Raw genomic sequence first — 16,280 nt, forward strand, 5'->3', positions numbered from 1 at the left:
TGCGTCTTATTCTCCTCTGGTGAATTTTCTGCTTGTGCCGTTTCCTTCATCGAGTTTGTAAGGTTTTCTGCAGCTGAAACATGTCAAACATGCAAACAAGTGCCAATCACTCCCGTCACCTGGGATTTCTGGTGTTGCTGATAAACAAAACATTGTCAGCAACGTCTATGTAATATATCACAATCACCCCCGTCACCTGGGATTTCTGGTGTTGCTGATAAACAAGACATTGTCAGCAACGTCTATGTAATATATCACAATCACCCCCGTCACCTGGGATTTCTGGTGTTGCTGATAAACAAAACATTGTCAGCAACGTCTATGTGATATTTCATTCTTCACTCACCATCAACTTCGGTGAGGACCAAATCTTCAGGAGTAGTCTGTTCGAACTGCCGTCAACACATCACCATTACCAACTCCACCAATCACCTCAACCGTGACTGCTGCTCGTTCTTCCTCAAATTTTTTCTGCATTTTCTCGCGTTCTATCTTCATCTTTTCTCGCTCTTCCTGCAACTTCCGCTTGTTTGCCTCTTCTTCCAGCTGGAGCCTCTTCTTCTCCTCTTCGTCCCATCTTCTCTTCCTCTCCTCTTCAATCAATTCCTAAGAAATCCGGTTCAGGGGACTACAACAGCACAAGAGGCTTGCTTTTACCTCCTGCTTCTTCATCTCTTGATATCTCTCTTCTTCATTCTTTCGAATGAATGTCAACAAGATCGATGCTTTCTACTCAAAGATAACCTCAAGAGCTTGCTCATCGTCGTCTGGGATGACCTTGCGAATCGTCTCAGCGAGGAGGACAAACATCTTTCGTCACGCACCTGATCCTCCAGCATCACTTTGTCGCCCTTGCTGAACAGTTGTACAGCAAGCTGGACCTCTCCAGTGACTTGCTGAGCTCGCAGAGATCATGCACGTTGAAACATCTCGATGTCACCTCACCTCAATCACTCCGCCTACTTCCTTGCCGTTGATTCTAAACTTGATCCGTCGATACCCTACAACGTATGTGTGATGAGCTCAAGAAGGAGTGGGAGACAGATCAGCTTGCCTAGGTTGACTTGGATCTTGTCTTTCGTTCCAAACTGGCAGTCACTCTCATTCACAATCTGAATCGGGCACCGAGTCAATTCACGCGTGAGGATGAGGAGAGTTTGTGGAAAGGAGAGGAGGGAGCAGAGGGAGGGGAGTACATACCTTGTTCCCATTGAACATGTCGCCATTGCTGTCCATGTACCAGGCCTACCAAGATTCTTCTTCAGAGAGGTGCAACCCCCGACGCTCATGTCAAACCAGGTCCAAACAGCTCTTATCGTTCCAGTTGGATCCCACCCTTACCAGCGGACGCTGCACGCCTTCCATGGTGTCAATCTCAGGACGTTCAGTGTGTGCGACTGATCTCACCGATACGGATCGGTGTCCCCGGGAACTTCTTCAGAATGGTTATCTCCCAATGGCAATGTCCTCCTGGCATCACCCGTGATCAGAATCTCCAGGTCAGCTGCACCTGCTCGGCAAGAGAGCAAGGAGAAAGACGTGTATCACCATCAGGGATGATCGCTACTCCCCGGACTGTTGGTACGTCCCCCTTCACGGGGACTGGGAGTCAGGCAGATGCTCTATTGTATGGAAGCGAACAGACCTGTCCGCCTCCACCGAAGTTTGCAAAAGCTTGGTTGCCCTCTATGGTGACCAGAGCACACTGAATGAGCGAGTGAATGGATGAGAATGTTCATTGTAAGGCCACCTGGCTCCACGAAACACCACCTTCTTTAGGTCTTTTGTTGTATGCTGCAATGGTAGGCGCCATGCTGCCGCCCGAAGGCTCTGCAGAGCTCGAGTGGCTGCTCCTCGTTTGCATTCTAGCTTGTCCTTGCGAGGGCTCGGCTCCTACACAGGGTGGTAGCGCAGTGTTGGACTATGCGCTCAACTCTTCACCGACGGCGAGGACAAGGCAAGAAGGGACAGCAAGGAGATCTGAGGGCTGGCTGACGAGGATGTGACGAGGACGGTCAGGTCGCATGGGAAGGAAGCTCGTTGACTTGCCGGCTCCTTATCTGCGCATTCCGATACAGCCTGCCATGATATTCCAAAAGGATCCTGATTTCGAAGGGGGTGGTCCAGTACAAAGGTGGTCGTAATAGTCAAGGAGGGGGGGTCCATGTGTCTCATTGATCTAAAAAGAGGGTACTTTGAGTGATTTGGAGGGGGGTGGGGGTGTATTCGGAGGCGGAAAGCTAGGTGTGGGTGGGGTTGCTGTTTGTCATCAGGAGGGTGGGTCCAACCAATGGGGATAAAAACGGCTTCTGTAACGGTCTACCACTGAAACATCCAAGTTGCTATTTTCTGCTGTCGCGTACTTGGAGTAGCGGTTTTTTGCTGCCTCCTCCGTTTCCTAGTATTCTGTTGAGGCGGGTTTGTAGGTTTACTCCTCATGCTCCTTTGTTTGCTCCGGTTTGTCAGGCTTTCTTTTTCAGTCATTCAAGAATCGATTAGTTGCGTGTAGTTTTATCTATCAATGATGATGTCATTGATACCAGACACTGCTGATATCAGACTGTTGGGCTAGTCCCAGTTAACTTGTAGTGCTCAGTCCCGTGTGAGCATGATCGCTGTGGTTACTGTCCCCTTGGGATGACGTGGATAGCTATGGGAGTTGTCAACAAGACAGCAACTTAGTCCCTCTTGCGGTGAGTCACCTGAAGGAGCTTGAGAGCCAACCCGGTGCCACTTGGCCTCCCATGCTGCCTTTATGCTCCTGTCGAGCTCTGCTGTCCACCTGCAGTCGCTGGTGAGGGCGGCAAGGGAATCGGATGAGACATGGCAAGGAAGAGGGAGCAGAGGGAGAGAGCGGAGGATGGAGAAAGAGGGAGAGGACGACGACGGAACAGTTATGGTGTAGCAAGGGAGGGCGGCTGCAAACGTACCGCGCAGTGTCAAACATGTTGGAGGTATACCTGTACCTCTGCATCTGCTCCCGCACCTGCTCCAGCGCGCCTGTGCCCACCGATCAACCGCTGGCCTGCTACCGGACAGCGACGGCTGACCTATGTCAGAGCCGAGGCGGAGGGCCATGACCTTGTAGTCCTCGAGGTTGCGCACTGCGGAGAAATCAGGGTAAAGGAGCGAGGAGGAGAGGAAAGAGAAGGGCAGGGAAGGGAAGGGGAGGGGAGGGGAGGGCGGGGTGGCAGGCAGGGCGGGGAAGGGTAAGGCAGGGAAGGGCGGGGCGGGGGAGAGGTGAAAGGATAGGGAGGAGTGATGGGAGAGGAGGGAGGAGGGAGGAGAGAGGAGGGAGGAGGAACTTTTGAGGGAGGAGGAACTTTTGAGCCACCGATGGTTGAAGTCACATTGGTGGAGTATACAAGGCATGCAGCTCCCCTGTGAACCATCATCTGCCATCAACACAAGGTGAGCAGCTCCTCCGTCGGATCCTCCTCCTCTCAACGCGCTCTCCTCCCTCCCCGCCCCCCCAAGTCCTTCTTCTCTTTCACCTCCTCTCGTCATCATGGTCCTTCTTCCCTCTTCTCCACCTCCTTCTCCACCCCCCTCCCTCTTGCTCCTCGTCCTTGCCTCACTTGATGTGGTACGGTTATCACAGGCACGTTCGCCCAGAGCGCATCTCCAGCGCTAGTGTGCGCGTTGTACTTGGGGGCATCAAGAAACAAGCTGCTGGAGCCGTGAGCTATCTTGCTGGCCTGCTGCCAGTTGCCTGTCACCGGCACTTGGAGAGCTTGTCGACATGCTCGTAGTAGTCTCCGATCTAAGACGCTCGGAGTCATCGGAGGCTGGCAGGGAGGGTCGACGAGGAGGAGGAGAAGGAGGAGGATCAGGAGAAGGATCAGGAGGAGGAGGAGGGCGTGGCGGGGAAGGGGGGGAAGAGGAGGAGGAGGATCAGGAGGAGGAGGATCAGGAGGAGGAAGGGACCTTGGGGTTGAAGACGAGTCGAGACGGGTCGACGCCCTGCACTCAGAGTCGTCTGTCGCAGCTCACGAGCTCTAGAGCCTCACCTTCCTGCTGGCAAACTGCCGCATCGTGACCTTGGCCTCCTCCGCGCACTCTTGAAGTCTCAGCCTAGCCCACTGCAAGTGAGTGGCAAGCATGTCCGGGAGGAGGAATGGCTGACTTGGAGCCCGGAACATGGAGCAACAACTCCATCCAGACCTGCGGAAGAAGTTGAGGGGGAAGGGCAGGAGGACAGAGCGGAGCGGAAGGGAATGGACGGGAGAAGAGGGGAGGGGAACGGAGCGGAAGAGAAGGAAGCGGAGGGCAGGAGAGCAGAGGGCAGGAGAGTGCAGGAGAGTTTTCAGTGAGTGCATACGGAGAAGATGTCTTCATCCATCTTCCACACGTGGTGGAGGGCACAGAAAACAATTTCATCCTCCGGCAGCCGACCCTGAAGCCTCGAGTCAGCCAACGGGTCTGCCCGCCTCCCTCCCACCATGGCGTGCGTTGGGACTCGAACAGTCGCTCGGTAGTCGTTGGGCAGGTAGGGGGGAGGGACGAGAAGGAGCTTCTCAGAGTAGATGCTCTGCCATAGCAGATGAGACGTGCTTGAAGGACAGAGGGAGAGGAAGTGCCTCAAACTCCGGAGGAGAGGCGATCCGATCTGTGATGATGAAGTCTATCCCAACAGCCGCTCCTGCCAGCTTCATCCTCACTTCCTCTCTCTCCTCCTCGGCGGTTCCGCTCCACCTAGAGTCCCGGGGTACTCGCAGAAGGTGAAGGAGAGAGGGGCAGGGCGGTGTGCCAAGAACTTGATCCGGTGGTCACCACTGAAGCCCTGCACGGCGACGGGGAAGAGAGAAGTCAAGCAACAGAGGAGGAGAAGCAGGAGCGGGAAAGAGAAAGAGGGAGAGGGAGAGGATGAGGGAGAGGATGAGGGAGAGGATGAGGAAGTGGAAGAGAAGCAGGGGGAAGAGGAGCAGGAGCAGGAGCAGGAGCAGGAGCAGGAGCAGGAGCAGGAGCAGGAGCAGGAGCAGGAGCAGGAGCAGGAGCAGGAGCAGAGGAGGGATTGCTGCAGGAGAAGTCAGGCAGCAGCATCACCGAAACGTCGATAAGAACGTGAGGACGGTGGGAGTTGACGAGGGTCGCAAGATCCTTATCATTGGCGATGTTCCCCATCTTCACATCGTCATCGCATCTCGCCCAACCCCCACCCTCGCTAGCCGCTACCTCATAGAAGAAGTCGCAGCTGCCGCTCACGTTCCCCCTCAGGTCGTTGGCTCGCAGGTCGGGCTTGAGGGCGAAGCAGTGAACTTCAAACGTCCGCCGGTCGTGGAGAGCAAACACTCCTCTGCTCGCGGATAAAAGTAAGGCTGACTCCAGGCCAAAATCAAGGGGAAGGGAGGGAGAGGGAAAGAAGGAAGAGGAGGAGGAGGAGGAGGAGGAGAAAGAAGAGGAGGAGGAGGAGGAGGAGGAGCAGCAGCAGCAGCAGCACCTTATGGCCGATGATCCTGGTGATTTCTGAAACCCAGCGCCTGATAAGAGGGAGGAGTCAGAGAGCTGACGAAGCAGACCAAGGACGCGTCAAACCTGACGCCCATCCTACTCGCAGTTTCCCGCCCTCGTATCTGCAGCACGTCACTGTTGTCAGTATGGGAAAAGATTCGAGGATCTCGCTGCTCACCTAGGATAGGAGGGGAAGAACATGGTGAAGTCGATCCGCGCTGCTTGCTCCTCTGCCCACAGATCGACCCACCTGGGGAAGCAGCGTCAAAGGGGAAAGGGAGAGAGACGGTTGCTTCTACCTGCGGTAGGTGGCAAGAGGCAGGTCTGTTGGAGGCGTCCCAATGATAAACTGGTGAAGAATGTCACCGGATCCCAGCGCAACTTTCCCTCGCAGTCTCACCAGCATATGAGCAGGAGCAGGGAAGCTCTTGAGGTCAGTGTCAATTCCTCCTTGAAGCTGCTCAACGAACTCCTTCACGAAGGAATGCTTGTCAAACGAAGGCTCGGGGGAAAGAAAGAAAAGTTGCAAATGGGGGGCAGAGTTGAAGAAGGAAATTCGTGCTGGGATGAGGAGGAGGAGGAGGAGGAGGGAGGAGGAGGGAGGAGGAGGGAGGAGGAGGAGGAGGCAAGCAAGCATGCACGCAAGGGTTTCAATACCTTCATGTGGAATCTGTTCTTGTCCCACTGGCTCAAGAGGGTGAAAACTTAGCAAGACCGACAGCAACATCAGCACCTGGCAAGTCCAGGCGAGGGAGAGGACGAGGTTTGCTCGAGCATACAGGTCCTGCCTCAACCATTCACATCCGTCATGCGTGGCATCAGCGTTCTCACCCCTCGATGGAGTTGAAGGGCTCGTTCCAATGGTCGGATAGCGAGTGTGTAGTTAGTGTTGTCTGCGACAACTATGTGACCCTCCTCCCCTTCCGGCCCCCTCCCGGGCTCTCCGTTCACTGGCTGTCCTCTCCTTTCACCTCCTCTTCCTCTGTTTCATCTTTCATACACGTCTATGCTGTACTCCTCATCCCACTCTTCTCCACATCCCATCCTTGTTCCTCGCACCTGAAAGAGTTCCTCCCATGACAGCAAGCGAGGGCGCGTGGGTCGGCTGGTTATGAATCACTCTCGTGAGGGGGGACATACATTCTAGAGCACCAAGATGCGGAGAGCGTTGCTGAGGGCTCGGACGCAGTCCCAGACCTTTCAATCGCTCAAAACCACTGGAAGGCTGACGCAGAACACAGCGCACGACATGTCAACGTCAACGGTCAACGGCCATACAAACAAGCAGCAGCATTCGATCATGATGTCAAACTTGACATGCACTGGTCATCACCATGTCATGAGTTCTGAAGAAAGTCCCCAGCTGGTACCAAGCATTCACGTCCGTGGGGTCGTCTTCGATGCCTGGTCACACGTCATGCCGCAGGGAGAGCCTGACACAATGCCATTCACCAGCTTGCAGCGACCTCTGACCGTCCAGGATGCGACAGGTTGGAAGAGAGTAGTCACTCAGCTGTAGAAAAAGTCAGACTCCTTACGCAGCATTCGAAGGCAACACTGGGAAGGGACCTGAGAGCTTTCTGACGCTACAACATCGCACTCCATCCATCGCTCGAGTCGACCTGATCCAGGCAAGCCCTTGGAGACTTCAGGTCAACTGAACCAACCTTGTCTTCCATCCTCACCGGATCTCCAGCTTGCAGCATGACTTGTACCTTACAGGAAACCAGTCACAAGGCCTTGCAACGGGTGTTGTTCATTCTCGCAGCAGCACACCTGATCCAAGGCGATGGAAGCAAAGTTTGGGTCCTCGTTCACCATGTTTTGATACTCATCCTGATAGATGACTGCAATCAACGCCTGGCAACTGAATGAAAACAATCACCTTGGACTCCTGCTTCGAGCCGAAAGCGTCCAAGACAACTGAGATACAAACATCAGGCATGAAAACACTGTTTGCATACTCACCAATCATATTTCTCCTTGCCGTTATGTCATCAGGGTCAAGCTATCAAGCTTTCAGCCAAGGAGAGATCGGCCTCCCTTCACCTCATATGCTCGTTTGAACATCTTGAGAGCTGCCGTGTAGTCCTTGTCTCGAGCCTGTGGGGCGGTCAGTCCTCCCTCGGGGAATCAGACTGGCGTCACGTGGATCAGGCCCAGTCGGGTGTGGCAGGCAGCCGCCATGGGAAACACATCGAGCTTCACCCCCAGACCTCCTCCAACGCCTCCTGCTTGTATGGCCTCGAGCAGCAGCGACCTTGCTGTACTCTCATCGCCTGCGATATGGTGGCGTCACCGAGTTAAATCTTTGTGTCAACCAGACTACCCTCTACATCCTTGAGCAGTGCCATGTTGTACAGAGCTGACGCCTTGTAGAAGCTGGACAGTCTCGAAGTTTCCCTTGGAAGAGAGGAAATGTCAGGCAAGCTCGCTTCCAGGAGGACACGGGCAAGAGAGCCAGGTACCAGAAATGCTGCATGGCTTCTTCCCATCGAGCGGCATTGAACGCGTCGATCCCCTACAGCCACGTGCTCAGGGTCAAGACGGAAGGAAGCAGCCAAGTCACCCTTCCAAAGTGTCTCCGAGCTCTTGCCCCTGAAGTTGATGAAGGTGAGTCCAACATGGGGCAGCCGCGGCTGAAGCCACTTCCTACCTTCCTCACTCTCCATGAGACTCATGTGCTTGCGGTATGTCTCCCCTCGGGCGAGTCCGCTGAAGTGCAGGAGGAAATAAAACATTATCTGCTCATCCCTTGTCAAGACACCGAAGGGGTATCAGCCATTGCAAGACAATACCCAATGTCGCTGGATCATGACGGACAAGGAGGACCAGGACAAGTTTCAGCTTGAAATTCTGTGATGAAACCATTGATAGAACAGACAACAAGAAACGTCAGAGTTCGACACAACTTTCAGACTTTGCACACAAGAGGCAGACTGCAACCTTGTGGAGTAGGCCGATACCGGACTGCAACGATTCCAATGGGCTCAGGTGATCCTAATCCAAGAGAACCGCCAGAGGGGCATGGGCCGTCCCTTCCAAGAGGCTGCTTCTTTCAACTATAGATCGTCTTGGGGATGTCACCAGCTCGTCTTCCTGCCCCCGCGCTGCCCCTGCTCCCCACGCGCCGCCATGCCTGTGCTCCTGCATGCCTGGCATGCAGTATCAATCTGTCGGGCAGATGAGATAAATGAACTTGCCTTGAAGTCAGTGACCATCGACGGTATGATCACCGGCCGCTGCCGGGCCGGGCCAGACGGGCCAGACGACTCGAGTCCGGGGGGCCCACTGGCCAGGCCGAGACCGTACGGTACGGTCAGTCCCGACGCGCAACCGGGCCACCGGCGGGGCCGGGGGCCGCAACGTCTTCCCCGGATCACTGAGTCGCCAGCACTGCGCCGCGGCACTGACTCAGGCGTGGACTCTTCCGCTTGACTGAGTTCCGCCCGGCCGGGCGCGCGCCGCGGGCGGTCGCCGGGGGGACCCCGGCCCATGGACGGCTCCCCGCGGGAATGGCGGCGGGCCGGGCCCGGGGGGGGGGAATGGTCCTGCGCGCAACTTAGTAAGTGCCAAAACTTGGGGTTCCGATTTCTCAGTGCGGTCGGCAGGACAGACGGTGAGGGTTGGTTCAGTCTCGCCGCTGTCACAGTCTTTTCCGAAGGCTCTCGGAGGCTCAGAGTCTCCGATCGGACGGCGCCGTTCGGCCTGACTCAGTGAGCCTGACACTGTCTGAGTCACTCAGTGTCAGAGTCAGGCTCCCTGCTTGTCCTAGTCGTACTGAACTTTAACTTAACTTTGAATACTTGACCTGAAGTGCTAGTTAAGTTACCTTCAAGGCGAGGTCATCATCGGAGCGCTGCCACACTCAGAAAGAGGCGCTTCCAAGAATGCCTGGGCGGAAAGAACTACCGCCTCTGAAAAAAAAGCCTTCAGTGACGAGCTCTGGAAACGAAAAGAGCTCTTTTCCTTCTACCCCTACCTTCCGCCTCTATCATGGCATTTACACCTCGGGGGGGATGAAGGGGTACTTTCTTCTGTGTTTAGAGGGGTCGGGACCCGGGGGGCAGGTTGGGGAGCAGGGGCGCAACATAAATTGGTGAGAGTAAAGGGGTGAGAGTGGTTATCTCAAGCAGCCAACAGCCGCCCATGCAAGGCAGCTGACCCTCCCTGACAACCCAACGCGTCCATATGGCCTCCCTCGTCTCTCGTCCTCTCCTCTCTGCTCTCCCTGCACAAGTTCTCCTCGCTACGAGAGCTCGAGCCATCACCTCCCGCCGCCTCTCTACTCTCCTTACTCCGACCCAACAGCCTCTCCTCCTCGACGACTCAGCCGAGCCCGCGCTCTGGCAATGCCTTCCTGACTGGTGCAAGGGCCACAAGAAGTACAACCAGGTCTTCATCCTCGGAGAGTCCTTGAGTGCGCGAAAAGACAGATTAGAAGACAAGCGGGCACCAGTGAAGCCCGGGAGCTTTGCGAGCGCAATACAGAGGAGGAGGCGGCGATACACAGTTGCACAAGATCCTTTTTGGGGTAGATGACATGCGAATGTAAATATAGTTCATCATGTTAGCGTGTGAAACTTTGGCTTGTAGAAGTATTGATGCCATGATGAATACATCATTGATACCTGGACTACTAGACTCTGGCAAAACAAATTGTACTCATCACTTCTGAAGGTCGACTGCTTGATACTAACAGCATACTTTCCAGTAGCCTGGAAAGTATGACAAGTTCCTAGTCCAGATCACTTCCGAGGACCGTTGCCTTGCTTGATGACACATAACACTACTGTCGGACAACATGATGTTTGAATTCATGTTGGAAGTTTCTCGTGCAGGCACTTGAACTTAAAATTCACGGATGATTATCAGAATGCGGCCCACAAAATGACCTGCTGCTCGATGCGTCGCTACCCAGCAGTCCCTCCGAGTGGTCAAAATGTGACGGCACAATAGATGAATGCAGTGGTGGTCCTGAGCTGTCTACCATTTATCATTTAATTTAATCGCGCTGGGATTGGCTCAATGAGAAAGCCGCACATTTGATAGTACGCGACCCTGACGATAGCAACCAGCTGCACAATGTCATACCTCTCTTCTTACGTCTTGCAGAACTCTTGCCACTGTGTTGATAATGGCAGGCCGGAATCGCACAGGGGCCTTGATTCTGCTTCCTCATCTGTCGGTCGAGCGCTGAGCTGTTCGATGAGAGTCGGGTCAAGCACTTCCTCTCGTCACGTAGAACGGTCGAGTCTTTTTTTACAGCAGCAGTTGGCATTTAATAAATCGCACATACAAGTTGGTACATGAAGCTATCGTCGAGCATGGCCCGTTTTCCGATCCGGGCCGTCTTGGACAGTCACTGAGTGCCACTACGGTACATTGACTCTCCGAGTGTGGCCCCCGAACTCCGAGAACTTGATAACTAACGGTGACCGTACTACCGTACTACCGTAACCGGACGGTAACCAACTAACCGTACTGTAACCGACTAACCGTTGCCAGTTGAACCGTACGGTACTGTAACCGTAACTGTTATCGGACAGGCCAACTTGGCAAGTTCCCGGTAGGTTTGCTGTGCTGAGGCGGGTTCAGACCATGCCTTTAGCAAAGTTCGTAGCAATGCTGAGAAAGGGAGCGGAGGGAGTTTCTACGAGGGAGGGGCGGAGAAGAGGAGCGGAGAAGAGGAGCGGAGAGCTGAAGAAGCAAGTGTGGTGAAGGATTGATCAGCATGGCAGACAGGGGCAGCTTGCGGTGGAAGAAACTCTGCGACTTCTTCGAGCGGAATTCGCGACAAACGAAGAGGAATAGGAAGGAGGAATCGATCGCTGGCCTGCTGAAAGAGCACAGGTCAAGAGCTCCCAAGGGCGCAGACATGGGCTCCCACATGTACCAGCTGATCAGAATCTTGCTGCCGCAGTTCGATCGTGAGGAGATGGGCGCCAACGTCTCCTACAACATGAAGGAATTGTCGCTCGCCCAACGATTCATTGAAGCCCTCTCTCTCAACAAGAAGTGCGAGGATGCTCAACGGTTGCTGGGATGGAAGCAGCCGATAGCGGGGGAAGGGATGGGGAACTTCTCTCTCGTCCTCGAGAACGTGCTGAGGCCGAGAACGGAATCGAACGAGGAGGGGAAGATGACCCTGGGAGACGTGAACGCATTCCTGGATCAGTTGAGCGAGAATGCAAGCAACTCCAAGAGGCAAGCGATCCTTCTGGCAGAGCTCCTGATCCGAGCCAGTGCGTACGAGATTAGGTGGATAGCCCGGGTGATCCTCCGAGAATTGAAAGCAGGCTTGTCCGAGAAACTCGTGCTCAATGCTTTTCATCCAGACGCCATGGAATTCTTCAAGATCAACACAAATCTTCGTGAGGTTGTGAACAAGTGCAAGGATCCAAAAGTGCGTTTGAACAAGATCAACATCGACTACTTTCAGCCCTTCAATCCCATGTAAACCCTTCTCCTCCTTCTCCCGTCCACCTCCATTTGATTCTGTTGACGGCTTACTGAGTTTCGTTGTGTTGCTCAGGTTGGCAGAAAAGGTCACTGATCTGCAGGCTGTACCAGAGTATTTCAAGAATCGAGTGTTTTGGATTGAGAACAAGTTCGATGGTGAAAGGATTCAGATCCACAAGTGTTTTGATCGACTCTCCTGCTACACGAGGAGGGGGAACGACTATACTGAACTCTACCAGCCGTTGCTGGATATCTTGAGGAGAGAGAAGTTGATAGCTGCGGAGAGATGCATCCTCGATGGTGAGGTGGTGGGTTGGAACTTTGACCAGCAGAAGTGGGAAAAGTTCGGTACGAACAAGTCGATAGCGATGAGAATGGGGAATGATGGCGATGATTGGGAAAAGCCCCGCCAGATGTCCAGCTCCGATTTTGCAAACTCTGGAGCCACAAAGAGCACCTTGTGCTTTGTTGTGTTTGACATTGTTTGCGAGGGAGACACGGTAATGACTGACTGGCCGCTGAAGGAGAGGAGGGAACGACTTGTTGAAATCATCCGGGAGAAAGAAAAGATCGTTGAGATAGTCAAGCACGTTGAAGCCTCTGACAGCGGAGAAGTGTACAAGAAGCTTGAAGAGGCTTTGGAAACGGAGGAGGAAGGGATTGTTCTCAAGAACCCGGAGTCGAAGTACGTTCCGAAGTCGAGAGAGAAGGGAGAGTGGATGAAGCTGAAGCCTGACTATCTCGGAGGGTCGGAAGAGTTTGACTTGTTGATTGTTGGAGGAACTTACGGGAAAGGACAGCGAGGAGGGCAGGTGTGGCAGTTCATTTGTGCTGTTGCAGACGAACCTCGAGAAAAGGGCAAGCCGCCCTCGTGCTTCCGCACCATGTGCAGAGTTGGAACGGGGAAGACAAGGGAAGAGTTCATGCAGCTTTTCAACCTGCTCAAGGAGAACATGAGGCCCTACAAGCGCCTCACGCAAGGGAAGACGGCTGTAGACCGGGATGTGAAGTTCGAGAGGAAGCAAGACTTTACTTCCGTCCAGTGGCAGCAGAAAGACGGCGCTGACCCGGTCGAGGTTCTCTTCTCGGGGAACGCCAAAGAGGAGGTGAAGCCTGCTTCCTTGCTGCCAGAGGCTGATTACCTGACGGGTTTGGTGGTCAGGTGGACGTCGTCTTTGATCCAAGAAAGAGTAGGGTGCTGACCCTGGTGGCCGACTATCGTCTCATAGAGTCCAACGTATTCATGGCAGCCCGGGGGGTTGAAGGAAAGGACGACAAGACCGGGTGGACGCTCCGGTTCCCTCGCATCCGAGAGGGCGGATATCGGTGTGGCGAGATGGGTGGAGACGAGAAGCCCTGGTTTGACTGCATGACGTCCCGGCAGTTCGAGGAAGCCATCGCTCGATCGCAGCAGCCGTATCACATCCACGAGATGCAGGCCTTTAACAAGGCCAAGGGAGGGAAGAAGCGCAAGCTGAGCCAGTCCACGGGTAGAAGGACGCGAGGCGCACGAGTTATCGAGGACGCAGCGTTCAGTGGCAACAGCTACGAGGCAAAGTACGACGTGTTCAAGGGGATGGAGATATGCGTGCTGCCCGGAGATCCCGAGCAGAAGAGGGAGACAGAGCAGCTGGCTCGGGAGCTGGGAGCGACGATGGTGGCAAACATCGACAGCTTGACAACGCACATCATCGGGATGAGGATGGATCAGCGTTTTAAGAACCTCAAGGAGGCTGATTGTGACGTCATCGGGAGGCATTGGGTGTCCGAATGCTCCGAGAAGAAGCGGCTGGTTGAACTCGCCCCCCGGCACATGATGCATGCTTCTGCTGCTCGCAGGAAGGAGTTCCACAACCTTTACGACAAGTTCGGCGACAGCTTCACAGAAAGGTGCACCGAGAAGGAGCTGGATTTGCTTCTTGACGATCCCCAAGACCCCAAGGTGAGGACGACCAGGTGTCATTTGCAATGATGTGCATGCGCAGACGTGGGAGGATCTGTTCGACGTTCACAGTGACGGCGAGATCGACGACGAGGAGATGAAAGAGCTCGAGGATAGCCTGGCGACCCCCTACAAGTCGTTGAACTGGTCAAGTCTGAGGTCTGCGAAGCTCTCTTGCTTGTTCCTCTCTTCCTCTTTCCTTCGCCGCTTGCTTGCTTCCATGAGGATGACTTGACCTCAGGGGAGATCGCGTCCTTAGCTTGCGGTCCGATGACGCGTCAAACTTTGCACGAGACTGGCTGGAAGCTTGCAAGATCCTCTGGAAGAGCAGAGGCTGTGTCATAGAGGAGAAGTCGGTCAAAGACATGCAGAAAGATGGTCGCTGGATGCCAAGCTTACGCGATTATGACGTACTGCTCGTGGACAACGAGCAGGTAACTTGCTCTTCTTTTCCTTCCGCTTGCTGATGTCATACCAGCTGATCAAGGAGCTTCAGCGGCAAGGCGTCAGAGCTCGTTTCCTTTCTCCTGCCTGTGACATCAACTTGGAAGGAAGAGAATAATCTTTTGTTCATTGACATGTCAAGCTTTCATCCTAACCCTACTGATCATCAGTAAATGGTATCAGACTGAGATGAATAAAGCCACAACAAATTATTCATAGAAATTGCAGATGTGAATTCCTTCCCAGCGAAAGTTGCGCTAAATGATCGACAAAAACATCAGCAAACAAAAGAGACCAGGCAAATCAAACTTTCATCATTCATTTCTTCTCTCATCTACCCCAAAAAGGATCTTGTGCAACTGTGTATCGCCGCCTCCTCCTCTGTATCGTGCTCGCAAAGCTCCCGGGCATCGGCAGATACCTCTTGTTTGCTGGTCGATCTTGTCGCGCACTCAAGGACTCTCCGAGGATGAAGACCTGGTTGTACTTCTTGTGGCCCTTGCACCAGTCAGGAAGGCATTGCCAGAGCGCGGGCTCGGCTGAGTCGTCGAGGAGGAGAGGCTGCTGGACGGAAGTATGAACGGTGAAGTTGGACGAGGAACAAGCTCGGGAAGCGAGGAGAACTTTTGCAGGGAGAGCAGAGAGGAGAGGACGAGCAAGGGAAAGGACAGATGAAGCCATGAAGTTGCGAGCAGGATGCGTTGTAGGAGGAAGGAGGACCCCTCTATTATTCCCCACCTTGGGTGGCCTCACTGGTCATTACGCCACTCTGGAGTAACACACAGGTCCATAGAGATGCGGCTGTTTGGTTCACTCGTATCGAAATTTGAAATCTTGGAGCTTAATTTCATCCCCATATCCTCCAAAGCTTCAGATACGCCCAGGCAAACTTGGCCCCCCGTCAAGCAAGGGTCTCTTTACTACTCTACAGTGACTTATAAGATGTCGGATGACGGCCTCAAAGAGCAGGTGCAAGTCAAAGTTACGTGCCGGCGGCGGTCAAACTCCGTCGCATCCGTTGGCAGACCACTTGAGCAGGCAGGCCAGGTCTGCCACCTTGCAGCAGACCATCGGGGCAGGCGGGCAGGAGCTGCAAGACTCGTCAAAGACCCCATGCTGCCCCTTGACAGGCAGATCGCAAACTTTACCGACAGATGCGCGCAAAGGGAGTCGGAAGCACTGACTGCTGATCTGCTAGTGCTGCGATGGAGAAGATGCCGCCTCCCTGATGTGGATAAGGATGAGCAACCTCGATCATAGAGGAAGGAGAGAAGGAGGGAGGACTGGATGGTGAAAGTGGGGAGGGATAGAAGAGTCAAGGGCAGAACAAGTTTCGAGAAGCGGACACAAGGTAACCAGCTGCTGCAACTCACCTGTGCTGGGCAAGAGGACGGGGAGAACTGGAGGTCCTGGACTTGGATGGAGAAGGTCTCCTCTGACTTGAAGCAAGGCTCTGAGTCACAGGATTGCACGTCTTCCGTCGCTGCCAGGTCCAGACACTTTCGGAAGCAGACTCCTCCTCTCCTGTCGCTGCAGCCTGCCAACACACCAATCAACTGTTCCTCCTCATCAGCTCCTCCTCCTTCACCTCGTAGCGTCACTCCCATAGTCGCATTGCTCTCGTTCCACATTGCGTGCCCCGCGAACAGATCCTTCGACAACCCCTGTGCCACAAACCCAATTAGGTTCCCATCCTGCTGCTCCTGCTCCTTCTCCAACTCTTCCTCCTGCTCCTCCTGTTCCTGCTCCACCTCGTACTTCTTCTTGTTCTTCCTCTGATGCTGCTGCTGCTCCTGATGCTGCTGCTGCTCCTGGTGTTGCTGCTCACCTGGAGTGCGATGGTCGGCATGGCGCCTGTGAAGCAAGGGAGATGAAGGAGAAACTGGTACCCCAGCCGCAGAGGCATGAGAGTGGACCAGGAGAAGAAGAGGGAGCCGGTCACGGGGCTCCACATCATGGTGGGAGAGTTGCCAAAGGATCC

General features: G+C 54.3%; 3 protein-coding genes across 3 annotated transcripts; 2 read left to right on the top strand and 1 right to left on the bottom strand.

Annotated features, from left to right (window-relative positions):
- Positions 1-6: 6 nt before the first annotated feature.
- On the bottom strand, positions 7-8,192 carry GUITHDRAFT_163991 (hypothetical protein; the record flags this gene model as incomplete). Its single annotated transcript, XM_005829915.1, is given in 48 exon segments — positions 7-67; positions 197-242; positions 347-392; positions 433-606; positions 658-696; positions 745-777; positions 825-896; positions 946-1,001; positions 1,201-1,245; positions 1,342-1,358; positions 1,408-1,510; positions 1,549-1,591; positions 1,646-1,705; positions 1,771-1,893; positions 1,942-2,060; positions 2,703-2,782; positions 2,931-3,000; positions 3,051-3,104; positions 3,335-3,395; positions 3,579-3,669; positions 3,720-3,763; positions 3,928-3,963; positions 4,011-4,074; positions 4,127-4,164; positions 4,322-4,396; positions 4,442-4,531; positions 4,551-4,609; positions 4,696-4,783; positions 5,047-5,124; positions 5,176-5,296; positions 5,441-5,480; positions 5,536-5,573; positions 5,630-5,701; positions 5,751-5,800; positions 5,852-5,938; positions 6,109-6,155; positions 6,185-6,235; positions 6,511-6,556; positions 6,604-6,648; positions 6,785-6,855; positions 6,904-6,964; positions 7,119-7,166; positions 7,228-7,311; positions 7,337-7,374; positions 7,420-7,459; positions 7,501-7,554; positions 7,600-7,730; positions 7,781-8,192. 48 exon segments carry the CDS (start codon positions 8,190-8,192, stop codon positions 7-9), a joined length of 3,501 nt encoding a protein of 1,166 aa, XP_005829972.1.
- Positions 8,193-9,642: 1,450 nt separating this feature from the next.
- GUITHDRAFT_140847 (hypothetical protein) lies at positions 9,643-9,993 on the top strand (the record flags this gene model as incomplete). Its single annotated transcript, XM_005829916.1, has 1 exon — positions 9,643-9,993. The coding sequence occupies one exon, from the start codon at positions 9,643-9,645 to the stop codon at positions 9,991-9,993; it is 351 nt and encodes a 116-aa protein (XP_005829973.1).
- A 1,192-nt stretch (positions 9,994-11,185) lies between these two features.
- On the top strand, positions 11,186-14,417 carry LigIV (Lig4/DNL4/DNA ligase IV non-homologous end joining DNA repair; the record flags this gene model as incomplete). Its single annotated transcript, XM_005829917.1, has 6 exons — positions 11,186-11,907; positions 11,987-13,019; positions 13,076-13,855; positions 13,899-14,014; positions 14,097-14,289; positions 14,334-14,417. The coding sequence occupies 6 exons, from the start codon at positions 11,186-11,188 to the stop codon at positions 14,415-14,417; spliced, it is 2,928 nt and encodes a 975-aa protein (XP_005829974.1).
- Positions 14,418-16,280: the final 1,863 nt, after the last annotated feature.

Source organism: Guillardia theta, assembly GCF_000315625.1.
Source record: "Guillardia theta CCMP2712 unplaced genomic scaffold GUITHscaffold_49, whole genome shotgun sequence".
Lineage (NCBI taxonomy): Eukaryota > Cryptophyceae > Pyrenomonadales > Geminigeraceae > Guillardia > Guillardia theta.